The following is a 17,965-nucleotide window of genomic DNA, read 5'->3' on the forward strand; positions in this document are numbered from 1 at the left end:
TGATAAATTTGCTTTATGGAAATGTGATACATTTGATTTATGGAGGTATCAAATTTAGGCTCAAATAGCCTTAAACCAACTATTTTAAGGCAGATTAAGGGCAAGTGCATGTAGACACATGCCCTTAATGCCCCTTATATCAGGCTGACGCGCACTCAAAGCACATGTGTAGCTGCGCCCAGAGGGACCAGTTACTAGAGACAGGCAGCCTCGATACCTGCTGCTCTGTTCACGACCGTCATGCACACTTGAGGATCCCACCTAGCTGAGGCCGAATCCCCCCCAGCCATGATGGTGTCCTCCACTCCAAAAAAATTGTCCCCTGCTATCAAAGCCATGAGATTTCCCTAGTTCCAAAACTGTCCTTTAACCCCAAACTCACAGATCTTCCAAACTTACCTGCTCCTCCAAAAATTGTTCAAATTCTGTCTTGGCCTTCTGAGTTGCTCTCTTGTTAGCCCAAAAAACAGCTGTCTGTGTACGGAAGAGGAAATGATATCTGTGAGCGATTGCACATCTTCTTTACTGTTGGACTCATTGTAATACACTCCTTTTTCTACCCCAATGCACCCTGTGACTCACCCCAACATGAAAATTAAGTCCCTGTCTGAAAATTAGCAGTGCCATATTTGCTTTTCAACTTCTATAGCTCCTTTTCTTGCCCCTTGCTCATGGCTCACAACCATACTCTCAGCAACCACATAGAGCAGGAGAGGGCTATTATTTTGGCTGGAAGGCAGCTTAACGAGTTTTGGTGAGCTGTTGTGGGCTGCAAGGGTAGCTCCACCCCTTGATAGGTGCCTTGCTCCCTGATTGCCATCTTGGGAATGCAAGGCTTGCCCCTAACCACTGCCCTGTGCCACTGGAAGTACTCCTTTTGGGAAAGGGGTTGCCATCTTAGAATGGGGAAAAACAAATTATGTACTAAAACTGAAATATCTACAATAGCATATTTTACTTTATTTCAAAAAAGATTGTTGTCCTGATTTGTGTGCGTTTGCTCCATGTATATATAGATGATTGCATAATAAATAGCTCAAAATGAAGTCTTACTCTTGTATATTGTGAGGGATATGGGTGGGTGGGGGCCCGTGGTGTATATGTGTGGGTGCTTGTGTATGTGAGGTATGGAGGAGGGTGTGGGTATGTGTATGGATGTGTGTGTGGGGTTTGTGAGGGGCTGTGGGTGAGTGTGTATGTACATGGTGTGTGGGTAGGTATGTTCTTTGTGGAGCAGTAAGCCCCCGTCTCTGTCCATTGCCAACAGTGAGTGCGTCTACGTGTTAATTAATGCACTTTTGCTGCTGTGCATTAAGTCTAGCATTAGTACCTCTAATATGAGTTACTACACAAAGGTACATTCGGCTGCCCTAATGCACAGTAGCAAAGGTAAATTTTTTAGTAATGTTTAATGTCCAGTAGACTAATTTTCCTGTGCATTAGCGTATAATGCACTCTTTTCTTCTGTGACGCTTTAATGCACAGTAGAATAAAATACTGCACATTAAAGTGCATGTGTAGATGCTTCCAGTGATGCCTAACACGCCTCTTCTCCTAAAACTGTCCCTTAGTACCTGACCATCTTGAGTCCTAGATACATAGGGCCCTGCTACATGTTCAGATTAAAGCTGGATAGAAACTAGCTCTAGAGTTGTTATACGAAGCTGCACATGGAGGAGCTGAGCATGGTCGGGTCAAGTTCCATGCGCAGCCATACAGGCACTCTGTGTCTTTCTTTCCCCAACACCTCCCTCATCCCTCAGCCCCCTGCAAGCCCCCCTGACCTTACAGGTTCCAGAAGGAAAGCAATCCTGACCCAACCCTTAGGAATGACTAAAAGCATCAGTGCCGATTTCCCCCTCTCCCTCCCTGGGCCCCTCCGGGCAGGGTTGGGGCTTTCCCACCCTCTTTGCAATTGGCTCTTGCAGGCTGGGACTCTGCCCGCCTGCAAGAGCTCTTTACAAAAGCAGGCAATCTGTGGGTTTGTCTGCTAAAATGGAAAGTCTGCATTTTCTCTGATAAAAAGGGGAAATCCATGGTTACTCTATTTTTCCCCCTGTAGGAAATGGAAAATCCAGATTCCTGGTCATGAGCAGTGCACAGAGCCCTTAAGAGTCATAAAGCAGCAAGACCTTATACTTTTCCCTATAGAGCTTCAGGAAAGCCTCCTCCTTCCTTATGCACCACTGTTCCAGCTCCTCTAGGATGGCTAGTGGCTTGGACTCGTCATGCAGTAGCTTCTCCTGGCAGGCCTGCAACAACTTCTGGCGTTTTGCCTTCAGCTTTTCATTCATCTCACTGGGAGGGACTTGCAGGCACTTGACCTTAGCCTGAAAATCAAAATCCAGATGACCATGTGAGAGAGAGGGAGAAAGAGAGAAAAGGGGGTGGCAAAGAGGGAGGGTCAGCATGCTGGGGGACCCAGGAGTCCCCTCACGTACACACCTCTTCCAGTGACCTTCGCTCCTTTCCCACCTAGTCCACCCCTGACTGCCCGTACCTTCCCATCCTGGTGATGGCCTCCCTCCATGTTTGGTCCCCCAATGCACACCCAGCTTACCTGCTCCTGGAGAAATTGTTCCATTTCCTTCATGGCATTTTCAGATGCCTTATTGGCAGAAACCACAACTTCCTGTAGGGAGAGGAGGGGATAATGATGGTTGGTTTTCATGGGATCACCTTGCTGTTGGGGGACCTAGGAGCACTCTGCTGCTTCCACCATGATCTACATTGCCCCTCCCCGCCCGCCCCCACCATGAAAACCAAGCACCTGCATGATACCTCACTGGCGCACCACACTCCTACAACTCCCCGTGACCCCATATATCCTTTGGGATAAGCCCCCTCTCCTGGTCCCTGATGCACTGCAGCCACAATCCCACCTCTCACTTGCCTAGGAGTTCCTGTAGCCCCTTAATCCCTGCAAGAAAACACATACATATTTATCCACCTCCAAGACAACCGAATAATGGAGATGGTTTTCCAGCCTCCCCAACACTGACTTGGCCTCTACTATTGCTTTTTATTCAGTGACTGCTCTATGGCCACCTCCTAGTATCACAGCGGTGGGAGGGACCTGAAGGGTCATCTAGTCCCAAACTCCTGTAGAAACACAACCGTGCTTTTCCCCCACTCCCTGCCCTCACCCAATCATCCTGTGCAGTGCTTCTCCAGCTACTTCTTGAGAGTTCCCAGTGCAAGAGTTTCCACAGCTTCCTATGCAGTCTGTTGCACTGCCTTACTCTTCTGACAGCTCTGTTTCCCCGCATGACTTCCATGCAAAAAGCCCCAGTATTTGACACCATCCACCCGTGGCTGCTGATTTTAACACTCCTTCTTACCTGCCCCTGGCTTCCCTGCTCTGTTTGTGCTTCTTGCCTTCTAGAGGAAGGACATTCACAAAATGGCCCGGCCTTATCACCTAGACTATTGCCAAGGTGACCCACAGCCCTGACTCCATCCGTGCTTTGCCTACACACAGAGCCTGTCTATACCCTTGTAGTGGCTATCTCTTCACACCGGGATGTGCCCACCATGCCCAGCATGCAGAGCCTTCATGGTAATCAAATTTGAAGACCTTGTACTTGTTCTCAGAGGCATCTAGAAAATCCTTCTCTTTTCTTGACCACTCTTTCTTCAGTTCCCCCAAGACAGCCTGTTTCTCGGGCTCCTCTCCCAGAAGCTGCTCCTGGCAATCCTGCAACAAATCTTTGCATTTTGTCTCCAGCTGCTGCTTCATCTCATTTAGTGTCACCTTCAGGCTCTGGTCCATGGTCTGGGTATCAAGGCCCTGATGCTAATGAGAGAGAGAGGGAGTCAGAAAGCACAGGCACAGAGGATTAGATGGCTTCAGAGGGACCTTGGATCCCCTCCGAGGCATCTAGTATGTCCAGTTCCCCTTACTCCTACACAGTAGGTCTTTGCTATCCCAGCTACAGATTAATCATGATCCCTGATGGCGCCCTTATTCCCAACATGCAACTCACTGCACCTTCCACACTTGGCCCTTCACTCTGAGCCAAATAACCCTACAAATGTATCTTTGGACTCCTGTACCTAGCACCTCCCTTGTATCCCAGCCCCTCACCTCTGTTTTCTACTTCCCTGCTAGCCCGGTCCTTGTTTCCCCATGACAGCTCTTCATCCCCTTTGTGTGTCAAGGCCATTCTCCTTACCATGATTAGTTGGTGCACTTCACACCTGACCTGAAACATCATTTACTTACTTGTTCGAGCAGATATTCCTCATATTTTGTCTTGGCACTTTTTATTGTTCTTGTATTTAACTCCTTCTGCATTTCTGCAAAGGCCTTTACCATCTGTGTGGATAAGAGCAGATGGGGTGCTAGGTATCCATCAGATGACCATGGAGTTAGGGTCCCCTCCTGTCCATCAATATCCATCTTGTCTACCATCCCAAACAAAGATCCCGCTTGGCCCCAACTCACATTTCCCCCCTCTTCTCTTGGGGTGGATTCCCCGTCCTTTAACCACCCCTCTCAGTCACTCCAGCTATTTTTTTCAATTTGTTTTTTTTTTTTTTTTGTAGGAATACTTCCTGGCCTACACTTCCTTGAAGTCCCTTGTCTGCTAGAGATGGAGGATGCGAGAGCCCCGATCAAGAAGTTGGTGGCTGTAGACAAGCCTGTTAGGCCCTGTAGGTTTTGACTTTCACTTGGAAACCTGGAGAACTTCTCAACTTTCATTTCATGCATCTTTTATGAACTCCCACACAGCAACTTATTGGCTCTTTCATAGAATCATAGAAAATCCTGGGATCCTATGACCACAGCTGACTTCCTGCCCTTTGGGCAGGCGGCTGGACTCGATGATCTTCCGAGGTCCCTTCCAGCCCTAATGTCTATGAAATCTATGAAAATGAGGGCTGGAAGGGACCTCAGGAGGTCACATCTAGTGCAACCCCTGCTCCAAGCAGGACCATCCCCAGCTAGATCATTCCAGCCAAGGCTTTGTCTAGCCAGGTCTTAGCCTCGACGGATGAAAAACAATCCCCCCACAGCAAATGAAGGAAGGAGGAACGAATACCTTTAGAGGAGCAGAAAAGTCATAGTGCTTGTCCTTCAGGCATTTGGATATAGTCTGCAGGGAGATAAATCCCCATGTGAACCAAGTCAGAATTTGCTGTCCTGAGAGAGAGCTACCCAGAGCAAACTTTAGCTGGGGAGTAGCTGCAATGGGACGTGGTCCAGCATCACTCACCTAGTACTGAAACGCTGCTTCCTAGAGAACAAGGTTCCCATCCAAGATTTTACTCCCATACCCTACACCACAGTGCCCTCAAAGGGGGACACTATCCTGCTGCACAGTTTCCCTCACCTCAGCACTACATGACAAGGACATGTAATGAGTGTAAGGTAAAATCATCTCCTCCTGAGCCTCCTGTACTACTTCCTGAAAGGTCTTCATTGGTCTCCCACCCATGTCCCAAGTTCTGTCCCACCTGCCTATCAAGATGATCTCTCACCCTGATCTTCTCTGCCAGCTTCCTCCCCGTGAGCACTTGTCCATTCTGGTCCTTCCAGATGTGTGTCCCTGCTGAGCTCGTCAGGGAAGCGATGTAGTCCCTCAGGTGTTCCCTGAAGTCTTTGTCCGTGTCTGCAACCAGAAAAAGGACCCAGGTGTCTGGATGGACCTAACCAGGGTCCTACACTCCAACAACAGGGAGAAATGTGAAAGGATGCATAAAGGAGTCATCAGCCAGGGGAGAGGGAACAGTTTTATCGAAATGACAGAGTCAGTATGTATTACCTGGGGACCCCAGACTACCCTGAAAGCAGTATGCTGCAAAGGGATAGGACTTCCATAGCCATCCCATGCTTGGGCAAGTCCATACATTGTGGACAGAGCAGCAGAGTTAATTCTCTACCCTAAACCTGGAGACTGTGGCACAGGGACAGCACGAGGAGGAGCACTGTGGCAGGGCTAAGTGGGGGAAGGGGATGCAACACGCTGGGAAGCAGAGCCAAGGTCTTTTACCAGGAAGCATCCCATTCCTGCAACTTATGAACTTGCCAGGGTGGGGCATGAGGTAACAGCGGGTGCCTGCTGCCTTCAGGGCTTCCAGAGTCAACATGTGATTGGGAGAAGCCTCCAGCTCCTGTGGACCAGAAGGAAAAACACATTTTTTTTTTCAAGAGGAAGGCAATGACACTCACCAAGGAAGTTCCCTTTGAAAATGTTACTTTCATGTCCAAGGGCTGGTTTGTGTGATTTGGGGTATGTCTACACATGCTAATGTGCTGCAAGCTTTCCCTGGGAGCACATCTGCATGTGCATCCATCGGGAACAAATTTGCTCCTCATGGGAGCAGTTCAGGACAGGGCTACTCCTGTCCTGCTCTGCTCCCATACAGAAGCCAGAGGAATCTCTACACTCCCCATGGTGCCAGCCCTGGGCTGGCAGGGGGCACTGGGGCCAGGCTTGGGCTCCAGGGGGTGGGGGGAGCTGTGCTGCCTCCCAACCTGCACCCCTGCCCCGGGAAGATGCCTGCTGTGCAACCCCCACTGCAAGATCAGAGCCAGGGCAGGGTTATTTCCAAGATCAAGCCGGGGAGCTCCCATCCCAATTTTGGAGCCAGGGCCCAGCAGGGGCCAGTTCTTGTCCCCCTGCTGCCTGGGCTGACCAGGAGTAATTTGCTCCTGGTTAGTGGTATCTCAGTGCACTACTGCACAGTAAATTTACTACCTGCATTTACAAGTTGTAGAAAACTGCACATTAGCTTATATTACTGTGCAGTAGCTGCTCCGTGCAGTTACTTAGTGATGCTTTACTGCACAGTAGATTAGTCTACTGTGCAGTAAAGTGCCTCACATAGATGTACTCTCAGCGAAGAAAAGTGGTCCATCCTGCTGGTTACCTGGATTACGTGGCTCAGATATTTCTTTCCTCCCTCTACTCCACAGTCAAATGATGTTGGATAGTCATGGACCAGCAGGTCCAAATTCTGCAAGAGACCAGAGGACAGCGAGATTATTTAGGGTTAGGGGATATCAGTAGCTGGTGGGTGGCTGAGTTCTGTATGGAATGGGGTCCATGGTGAGGCAACCTCCAACTTGACCACTGGCACCCCAGGCAAAATGAGTACGAGGACCAGGATTCAGGGAGTGGTATTTTCATTGCCTAGGGGCCAAAGGGCAATTGGGAAGGAAGCTTACCTGAGCTGAGTGGAGACTGCAGGTTTTCCCAGCTTCCTTTGCAACATGAACAAACATCTGTGATGGAAAGACATTTTTCCACCTGCAAACCACTGGCTGCAGGACTTCAATCCACGGATTAAGGGACCCCAGAATGGGATCCACATAATCCAAAACACTGAGAAGAGCTTGATAGTAGAAAACACTTTGGGAGGATGAGTATGGACTCTAGGGAAGCCAGCCATCTGAGACAGGCCTCCATCAAGGTCTGGCTAGAAACCTGGCCGTGCTACTAGAGTCAATCTCTTCTTACAAAAAAGAGGACTGGAGGACTTGACATGTGGGTGTGTATTATAATGTGCTAGTCCAGTAAGAAACTTCAGGAACCCAGTTAGTCAAGAAGAGGACAAAACATTAGCAGACTTTGGGCATATTTACACATGCGTTTAAGCACACCTACATTTACCGTGCATTGGCTTAATGCGCATTAAGTGGTTTTAGGCAAACATGCAGACATTAAAGTGCATTAACACTGCATGTGTGGAGTAACTTGGGTGTAAAGTTAGTCCCAAGTCAGTCCACACACACAGTATTAATGTGCTTTAATATATCTATGCCAAGCCCTACGAGGAGAGACTAAGGGACCTGGACCTCTTCAGCCTCCACAAGAGAAGGCTGAGAGGGGATCTGGTGGCTGCCTACAAATTAATTGGGGGGGCAGCAAGGGATTGGAGATGCTCTGTTCACCAGGGCACCTCTTGGGGTAACAAGGACGTGCCCTTTGAAATGCCAAGCCAAGAGATGAAACACTGGTAATAAAAGCCAGAAAACAAAGACTTCAGAGAGAAGGCCAGAGCCCAATTCTGAAAATCAAGAACAAGAGACAAAAAACTTAGTTTCAAGATCAGAAAAATCAGCAATGGAGTTCAGAAACTAGATAATCCATAGCCAAGTCTGAAAAGCAGCAATATCCCTCAAAACACAAATCATTACAGTAGGAACCTGGCATAGGGATAGGAGACATATAGCACATGCGGGCCCAGGATGAATAGGGACATGGGTGCAATACGCCCCTAACGTTCTGGAGAGGAAGCGCGCTGATAATGGTATAGAAGGAATGGGTGTATTCAAGTTAGGCCAAGGAGATGGTGGGATGTAGGGTTATGGGCAGAACTGCTTGGGTTTTCTTTGGAGCTGTTTCACTACGGGCTCAAACTGCGCTTGACCTGGCACCAGGCAGGTGGGCACATCACCAGGATGACCTGGCCTGAGAGGAACTCATTTTAGGGGAGCCACAAAGTTAAAAAGAAGTCAAGAAACTGAAGATTTCTAGTAGCAGTGACTAACAAACATCTGCAAGCTGGGAAGGGATTGGGACTAAAGAGCCTGGGATTGCTGGGAGCTTCTTGCAGTAAGAACTGCCATTTACTGGGTCAGACCACAGGTTCATATTGCCCAGTCTCCTGTGTCCCACAGCAGCAGAGAATGGGTGCTGGAGGGAGAGTGAACTGGGTCTGAGCCAGGTTTATCCCCCTACTCCTCTCCCACCATGAACAGCTGTGGCTGATGCCAATTGATCATTCTGCATCAGATCCGGCATGGTTCATACCAAGTTACTTGTCATCACTTTAGGTCCAGCCCCCCATTCTTGGGCAGGAAAGTCTTCTGGGGTCAGATGATTCCAGCAAGGTGGGCGACCAGACACTTTTTGAATATTTCCAGAGTAGGTACTTGTATCATCTCTGGGGGAAGTCTGTTCCAGACCCTGGATACTTGAACCATAAAGAAGTTCTTCCTTGGGTCCAATCTAAAGCGATCCTCCAGCAATTTATGACCGTTATTCCTCATCTTCCCCTGGGGGGCCTTGGTGAACAGATGCTCCCCCAGGCCTTGATGTGCACCCCTTATGTACTTATAGGCTGCCACCAAACCCCCTCTAAGTCTTGTCTTCTTCAGGCTGAACAGTCACATTTCCTCAGCCTCTCCTCCATACGGCTTTCACTTTTCTTTATAATTGTGCGTGTAAATGCTATGCTGTAGAGGAGTGAACTGCCCATATTGCCACTACATACCCTCTCTAGAGGCTTGACATCCCAGACCAAAACTATTGCACTCCCCTGGCCATCCACAGTCTTTCTAGGCCCCAAAACAAATGTTGAGAGTTCAGAAGTGTGTGGGGTGTCCTGAGAGAGCAACCTCAACACAAAATGCTATTTCACAACAGCTGGTAGCAGCTGTGGGGCCCCATTAACTCTAAGGAAGGGCAGAGTAAATAGGATCACCCTCGGGAGATGCATAGATGTCTCCCCACTTACAGTTGGGGCACTCGTGCAGCCCTGGGGAAGTGTAGTTGCTACTACATTTTGCTGATCTACCTGGAATTGACCCAGTTTCTACATTTGAGTCATCCAGACAGTAAACCAGATTCTGCCTTCAGTGGGGAGTTGCTGCTCTGGGATGGGGCCTCGCACAGATGAACCATTGCTAAGGGCCCAAAGCCACAAAACTGTTCTTCTCTCCAATTTTTCCTCCTCCGGGATTCTCAGGTTCTCCCCCACGTAGCAATGTGCACCCCATGCTATTGCAATGCTGGGAAGCCTCTTGGGACTCACCTCCAAATAATCCTGAACTGTCTGGTTTAGCATTGAAGAAATGTTCAGAATCTACAATGTAATCAGAAGAAACAATGAGCAACCCTTCTCTAGTCCCCCATGCTGCTCCCTGAAGTACAATGCCACCATGATGGCAAGACCATTTTGCCTCCTACAGCACAGCATCCCATGCTGAACATACTGCACCTCCCGTATCCTTCAGCATAGCTCATTACTGACCCCTGCCTTCTCCGGTCCCTACAGCATGGCACCCCTACCATCCCCGCTCCTTGAAGCTCATCTGAGTCTCTTAATACTATATCATGAAGCTTAGTACACTGACCTGGTAGGAGCCGAGTAAGATGCTGAACACACAGAGCTTGATGCTGGTTTCCAATTGGTGATGCAGATCCATGGAGCCCTCCGTGTCTACTAGGAACACAGCCACCTGTGGGGATGGAAAGAGAGAAGGACAAGCACATCCCACGATGGCAGTGGGCTCTGAGCTAATGCCTTGCTTAGATCTTTCTTTGTAGCTGGCCCATGGGGAGACACATACTGAAGGAAGCCTGGGCAGACTTGGGGAAGCATTGGATAGGGCACCACCAAGCTGTGGCAGCAACTGGCAGCTAGCAGCTCACCCAGGCCTCCAATGCTCCATGCACAGTCCCCACTGCCTTCTCTGGCTGCCAGCAAACCCAGATGCCCTCCTGCCACCTTCCTGTACTGCCCCAGGGGCAAGCCAGCCCATTCCCAGGTGGCCCCAGACATCCTACTGGGCACAGGAGCCTGCTGAAGGCAGAAGCAGTGAGGGACCTGATCCTTTTTTTCTGTGGAGCCTGCCCACCTCTCCCCTGGCCAGGGAGCAAGCTGACAGTTGCATCGTTGCAATTTGCAACATTGCAAACTAAATTACATCTAGATATTATTTAATTTGCAATGACGCAAAGTCATTTAAAACTGCCAAAAATATTGCACATGTACACTGTGATGCCGTTAAGCCACACAAAATGACATTTTTGTCATGTGTACATGTTAAAGGTGTCACCTGTACAAGCAGCCCATATTATGCTGTCGGTCCAGGGAGCCCTCAGTGTCCACTAGAAACCCAACCACCTAAAAGGACAGATGGATAGTTGCATGGTTTAATTGTGTGGATGTGCTTTGAATTAATGAAGCATTTCCCCTCCAATGGCCTGTGTAACACCTCATGGACTTCTTCATCACCCTTACCATCCATTTCACTCCTTCCTGTCCATTTTTCCCACTGCCCTCACTACTGCCAAGGCTGTCCTTGCCTTTACCAACCATTGGCATTGCCAGGGCAACAGAATCACTAACTGGATAACCCACCTGAAGAAACTGGGTCAATCTCAGGTAGACTCACAAAGTATAGGAGCAACTATACTTCCTTGGGGCTGTATGACTGCCCCCACTGTGAGTCTTGGGCAACATCTATGCATCCCCAAAGAGTGATGCAATTTCAGCCATTGGAGGAGAGGTGCATCAGTGGATACTGAACGTGGGATGTAGGATGCAGCCTCTGAACTTACTAGACCTTAAATGTTGGAGGCTGCAAATGGAAGAGGAAAAAGGTGGGGGGAGAGGTGGGGAAGGGGAACCTGGTCATCCCCTGTTTACTCCCCTTTTCAGCATCTGGTGTGACAGAAGAGACAGGGCAAGATGGACCTATGTCTGACAGTCAGTGACAGTTATTATAACTCCTCATCTCCCCCATTCCACGTTACTGCTTACCTTACCATGTGGGCCCTGGACCCAGAAGGGCTCACCCCAGATCCACACCCCTTTGCGCATGGTTTGGTACCCTCCTTGCCAATCAGATCCCTCTACAGGCTGGTCCTTCTGGCCCATCCAAGCAGCATCCTGTAGGGGTGAGCAGAGTTGGGTCACAAGAGAAAGTACAGGGGCCAGTCCTTGGCTGGATTGGGCCATGCTCAGAGGGTGCAAAGAGGCATCCTTTGGCAAGCAAACTCAGTTCCTACTTAGCATGGTAATGAAGCTGGGGTGGGATGGGGGCGGGTGAAGGTGCCTGGGGATACCAAGGGGGGACATGGGGGTAGATGCCTTCATGTTACTCTCAGATGAAGGTGGGCATAGTTTTAGGTGCTGGGTGCAGATACATTTTCAGACAGCTGTATCCTGGGGCATTACTTGAGGCTCTTTCCTTGGGATAAACATGGTTTATGAGAGGAGTGGGTGCACATTTTAGGATGGGCATGCATTTCTTCATAGATTGGGGCTCAGGATGAAGTAAATGCTGATAGAAGGATTGGGGGGAGGGATCCCAAGGAAACTTCTGGGGCAGATGGTGCCCAAAATATCAGGGGTAGTACTCAAGTTTCAGGGTCTCCTGCCCACACTCACCTGGTTCTGCAGCTGGTGTATCAGGCAATTCATAAGGATGGATTTCTCCTGGTGCTGCTCCCCAACGATGGAGATCAGGCAGATGGGGGCATCACCCACCTTCCCCTGCTCCAGGCAATGGCTTAGGGTTCCCTCGTCCAGGGCCAGCTGGCCCTTCTCATCCACACGTACAAGATGCAGTGGGCCCATGGTAGCTGGATGATGACTTCACTGCATCTACAAGAGATTGTCTTGCATCAGACCCAGAAATACCCAAGCTAGCCAATGCCCCTGCCCTGTGACTAGACTGGGGCTGCTAGAGGGGAAAGGCCCCTGGTTACTTCCTGGTCTGGTTCATATGTTCTCATTGGATCCATCTCTTCTTTAGGGGTCTCTGTGTGGTCCAGCACTATTTGGTCCCTGGGAAATAGGTCTGGCATTTAGAGCACCTGAGCCTCTTGGCCAGAACTCCACTCCAGGGCTGGGCAAGGCAACTCTGGCAGAAGCTGTGCCTGTGTTTGATGGACAGAAGGTCAGCCAGGAAGTCCAGGCAAATGGGACAGGTTGCTCCATTTCCCTGGATTCTGCAGGCTTGGAGGAAGGGGCAAACAAAAGGAGCATAAGGGCTGTTAAAGGGGAAGTGGAACCTAGACCTCAGCACTTGGGCGGGACCAGTTCACAGGGGTGGGCTCTGAACACTCACTGCTGATTATTCCCAGTGTGCAGCAAAGTTAGGGGCTGGTCTTTGTTTCACTAGTTTCATGTCCTGTCAGAGGTATGCCTAAGGGAGATCCCGGAGTATTAATGAACGCCCTACACCCACACAGAATCAGGACAGAGCTAGGCAGACAGGCATATACGCAATAAGCTAGCTTCTTTGGGGGATGGGGCTGCCAAGTTCAGGACGAGATTGGATAGGACAAGCCATGAACCATACACTGGAAATGATCAGGTAAGGACTAAGAGGTCCACCAAGCATAGGGGAATACTAAGGGCATCTATCAGGGGGCTTAAGTGTCTCTATACTAATGCTAGAAGTATGGGAAACAAGCAGGAAGAACTTGCAGTCCTGCTTGCAGACAAAGATCTCAACCTGGTCAGTCTACCAGAAACCTGGTGGGACCCTACCCATGACTGGGCAGTGGGCATTGAAGGCTACAAGCTATACAGGCAGGATAGATTGGGGAAAACAGTAGGATGGGGGGCATTGCTCTATGTGTTAGGGAACATTATACATCCTCTGTAATAAAGATGGGGACAGAAGACAGGCAAATTGAAGTCCTATGGGTCAGATTACAAGGGGTTAGGGGTGAAAGGGAGTTGGTAGTGGGGGTCTACTACAGACCCCCACACCAGGGGGAAGAGTTAGACCTACAATTCTTAAAACAGCTCTCAAAGGCAGTAAGCTCAAAAGACCTAGTTGTCATGGGTGACCTAAATTATCCGGACATCTGCTGGGAGGAGAGGTCGGCCAGGTCTGCCCATTCATGTAGGGTCTTAGCCTGCATACAGGACCTGCATCTAACACAGGAGGTATACAGTCCCACTAGGGGAGATGCCTTACTTGACTTGGTGTTGGCCTCAGGGGAGGACTTGGTGGGGGAGCTACAGGTACAAAGTAACTCAGGGGATAGTGACCACCAGTTATTCACTATCCGGCGTAAGGGGGGGAAGACAAATAGTAGGGCAGTAGTGCTAGACTTCTGGAAGACCAACTTCAACGAGCTCAGGAGATTGGTTAGGGTGGGACTGAGGGGTAACCACATCTGTGAGATGGGGGTCCAAGAAGGATGGGAGTTCCTCAAGGGACTGATCCTGCAGGCACAGAGGGTCACCATCCCAGTACATGCAAAGGGCGGCAAAAGAACCAAAAAACCTTCTCGTCTGAGCAAGAAAATCCAGGAGAGCCTTCAGAGGAAAAAAGAAGCCTACAGGCTGTGGAAGCAGGGGGCAGCACCAAGGAGGAGTATACCTACTTGGCTCATGCGTGCAGGGAAGCAGTGGGGAAGGCCAAAGCAGATACAGAACTCAAGTTGGCAACAAAGATTAAGGATAACAAGTCCTTCTTTCAGTACATGGGGAGCAGGAAGAAGGCACAGGGTCACATAGGGCCACTACAGAATGGACTAGAGCCAGCATGGTCCCTATTTTCAAGAAGGGGAGGACCCGGGTAATTATAGGCCAGTTAGCCTTACCTCTATTCTTGGCAAGACCTTAGAAAAAATCATGAATGATCACATTTGCAGGTAACAGTGTTAAGGGGCAACCAGCATGGGTTTATAGCAGGCCAATCCTGCCCAGCTAACCTGGGCTTTTTTTATGACTAGGTCAAAGTGCTTAGATGCAGGGGTGGAAGTAGATATTATTAACCTGGATTTTAAAAAGGCTTTTGACACAGTGTCACACCCAATTCTTATGAGCAAGCTGAGTAGCTGTGATGTGGATTTTTTCACAGTAAGGTGGGAGAAAAACTGGCTTATGGGATGCACCCAGAGAGTGGTGGTGGATGGGTCGGTTTCTCCCTGGAGGGATGTGGGCAGTGGTGTCCCCCAAGGCTCTTGTCCTTGGACCAGCTTCCTAGGGAAGCTGTGCTTGCCCCTACCCTGGGGATCTTCAAAAGGAGGCTAGACAATCACCTAGCTGGGGTCGTTTGAATAGTGCACTAAAGAGCACCCCAGCGCTCTTTCCTGCCTGGAGCAGGGGGTCGGACCCGATGATCTACCAGGTCTCTTCCGACTCTAGAAGTCGATGAAATCTATGAATAAGCCAGTTGGACAGCTTGCACACAGAAAGGCACACATTTAAGCTCTCTAGGAGCCTCTCTAATTAAAGTGCTGCCTTCTTCACCCTCAGAGCACATGTATAGACACCCTAGCAGTCCTTTCTTGATTGCAGCACCTTCCCTCAGCGGCCTCCATCCACCCCTTCGGCCACCCCCATGCCTCACAGCTCAAAAGCAGCAATGAGTGAAACTCCACCACAATTCATTTGCAGATGTGGGAGCCTGTCCAAAAACCTCCCCAGGATCCTACCAGCTCTGGTGGTCTTGGGCCTGCTCACAGTTCCCTTGGTCTCTGGTGCTGCTTCCCAGCTTTAATACACAAAGTGCCTTCTGGTGACACAGTTTGAGCCAGACTCCAATGCGCAGAACTGCTTTTCTCAGATCCCACTTTCAACTCTGTCTCTGGTGTAGGATTTATATAGCTCTTGGCTCCCTCTCCACCTAAACCAGTTCTCTCAGTCACCCATTGTCTGCTAGCTGCCAGTTGTTTATTGCCTGTGGCTCTGCATTTTTATAACTCTACTGATAGCCCAACCTTTAATTACAGGGCTTGGCCCTGGTTATAGTCACTGATAGCAAGTGGCAAGGGTTTCCCTTAGCTCATAAGTATTCACATAACCTCAGCAAGTAGGGCAGGGGCGGGCAATTATTTCGGGCAGAGGGCCGCTCCCTGAGTTTTGGCAAGCCATCGAGGGCCACAGCCAGGGGTTTGAGAGGGGAGGTGGAAGCCCTCCCAAAGAAGCCTGGACCCCCAACCAACACGCCCTGGCACTTACCTTAGGAGCTGGGATGAGCAGCAGCTGGGAGGAAATGCAAGCACAGGCTTGGCAGTTCCGCAGCACCTGAGCCTGCGCATTGGTGAAGGCTGGGGGCGTAGCTTCTGAGCAGTGCGGGATGCTCAAAAGGCAGAGGGGAAATGACTGTGGCTGGGCTGGGAAGCCGGGAGTGGAACGCCAGCCGAGGAGCTGGTGGGCTCCAACTCCAGCTGCCTTGGCAAGGAGCTGGGCACCTGCCAGAGGACCTCGACCACGGAGGAATAAGGTGGCCTTGGGGACTGGCAGGAGCAAGGGAGAGCCTCCTCCAGCTTGCAGGCATCCATGGACAGTTCCACAGCAGGCAGAGCATGGGGGATCATGAGCCCCCAGAAGGAGGAAGGAGGGGACGCTGACCGGAAGGACTAGGGCAACTGGATCACAGGTCAGCTGGGCCCCAAGAAGGTGACACCAAGGAAATGGGCACAGGACTATTGCCTGTACCTATGCCTACTAGGAGGAAAGGGGACAGATGAGTATCCCAAGAGGATCAAGGGCCCAAGAGAGGGAATCTTGGGAGCCCTGCCAGCATGAGCCAGATGTTCAGTTTAAGTTATAGTTGGCCCCGGATGGGGCAGGTTTAGTTCTCCAAAAGAGGAGAAGCTGACCCAAAGACAAGGGGCAGGACCCTGAAGATTGACGAGCAGTGCGGGAGACCTCCAGGGAACAGCGTCTACCCAGGCCAAGGACGTGGTAAGGATGGGGTAAAGGGGAGGTTTGGAGCCCCACGAAGACACCCAAGGGATGAGACCCCTCCCTCAGGTCGCTGACAGGGAACTGCCTCCCCAGCAACAACATCAAAGCCGCGGCAGGTGAGAAAAGGCAGTGCCTGGACCATCTAGGCAGCGCCGAGACTGGGTCTCACCCTGATGTCGCTGGGGGGTGAGGTACCCACAAAGAGGGCACCAAGACCCTACAATGCCTACCAGCGACACAGGGGCAGATAAATATTAATTTTCTAAATTTTTTAGGGGCCCTGTGGGCTGGATAGAATGGCCTGGCAGGCCGCATCTGGCCCATGGGCTGCATTTTGCCCACCCCTGGAGTAGGGGATAGCATGGAAACAGAGAAGAGACACTTGTAATGAAAGAACTATTTTGAATTAGAAACCATTTCACAAGTTTCAGAGGTGTTCTCATGTACACTGCACTGCTGTTCCAGGTCTGATAGTCACCTTTTAGGTACTGAATTACTGTGACTGATACCAGGGGGTGGGACTGAGCTCCCAGCCCAGCCCATCTCACAGTGGGCAAGTAGGGGACAGTGGGTGCATCTACATGCTCATTAATGCTGTATAGTTACTGCGCATTATGTTTAGTATTCGGATAACCAAGTTTTAATTCAATGTGCAGTGACTCAGACTACTGTGCAGTAGTGCCAGCACTCAGGTTTTTAGTGATGCTTACTGCACAGTAAACAAATAACAGCACCGTATATTAGCATGTGTTTTGCCTAGCATACTTCTGCAGTGTTATTAGGCTACTGCACAGTAAGTGTCTCGTGTAGCTGCACCCAATGAATATATTCATTTTTTGACCTGTGGTGGAGCTGGTGGTGGAACAATGAGGGAACATGGTAGAGCAGGTGGTGAGGATATGGCTTGTTTAGAGAGGAAACTTTTATTGAACAAGCAGTGCGAGGGAGCTCAGGGATAACAATTGCCAATAAAAAAAAAAAAAAAGTAGGAGGCAGTAGTTTATATTGGGGGTGGATGGGGGTTGTGGAGTGTGGGATCAGACCATATGATGAACAGTATGGTATCCACACATAATTCTGAAAAAGTGCATTGTGAACCAGTTCAAAAGAGTACCTAATAGTTGAGGTACACTTTTGAATAATTCCAAGTGGATTTAAACAAGTTTAATGGGTCAATATGTGTATCCATTGCATGCTTAAACAATGTTTTAAATGGTCTAAGTGTTATGTGTGTCCATGCCCAGAAACAGGCATAGAGTTAAGATCCTAGCTGGTAAGGGGCAGTACTAGTTATACCAAGACATGCATGCATGCACACACGTATACAGTTTCTTTTCCACCTGGGAGAACTTTTACAATCTTTGAACTCTCCTCCACCTGATAAAGAGTCCTTGGACCCAAAAGCTTGCAAAGAAGGATTTTTTTTTTTGCTACAATGTAGTTGGTTTAATAAGAGATACTGCCTTTAGCCCAAAAGTTTTGTCTGCCTTTGCTTTTTAGATCAACATGATAAGTGACATCCCTGAAACATGGAAGATATCATAATTAGCCATCTAGAAATATAAAC

The 17,965-nt window shown here is 49.5% G+C and overlaps 1 protein-coding gene across 1 annotated transcript; it reads right to left on the reverse strand.

Moving 5' to 3' along the window:
- Positions 1–2,108: 2,108 nt before the first annotated feature.
- Positions 2,109–12,335, reverse strand: LOC109285390 (RING finger protein 112). The gene is made up of 11 exons (XM_059731305.1): positions 12,130–12,335; positions 11,500–11,628; positions 10,088–10,192; positions 6,877–6,963; positions 6,033–6,117; positions 5,485–5,615; positions 5,046–5,099; positions 4,226–4,318; positions 3,578–3,796; positions 2,561–2,632; positions 2,109–2,330 (listed from the first exon to the last, which is right to left on the reverse strand). Exons 1-11 carry the CDS (start codon positions 12,316–12,318, stop codon positions 2,109–2,111), a joined length of 1,386 nt encoding a protein of 461 aa, XP_059587288.1. The 5' UTR covers positions 12,319–12,335.
- Between the last annotated feature and the right edge of the window lie 5,630 nt (positions 12,336–17,965).

This window comes from Alligator mississippiensis, chromosome 7, assembly GCF_030867095.1.
Source record: "Alligator mississippiensis isolate rAllMis1 chromosome 7, rAllMis1, whole genome shotgun sequence".
In the NCBI taxonomy this organism is placed as follows: Eukaryota; Metazoa; Chordata; order Crocodylia; family Alligatoridae; genus Alligator; species Alligator mississippiensis.

Excerpts from the sequence above, each read along its gene's own strand:
- LOC109285390 (XM_059731305.1), bottom strand. The coding sequence starts at position 12,318 with ATGGGCCCACTGCATCTTGTACGTGTGGATGAGAAGGGCCAGCTGGCC. Across the intron at positions 5,100-5,484 it reads AGCTGGCAGAGAAGATCAGG|ACTATATCCAAATGCCTGAA; the intron begins GTGAGAGATCAT and ends ATCTCCCTGCAG. Across the intron at positions 4,319-5,045 it reads ACTTTTCTGCTCCTCTAAAG|ATGGTAAAGGCCTTTGCAGA; the intron begins GTATTCGTTCCT and ends TTATCCACACAG.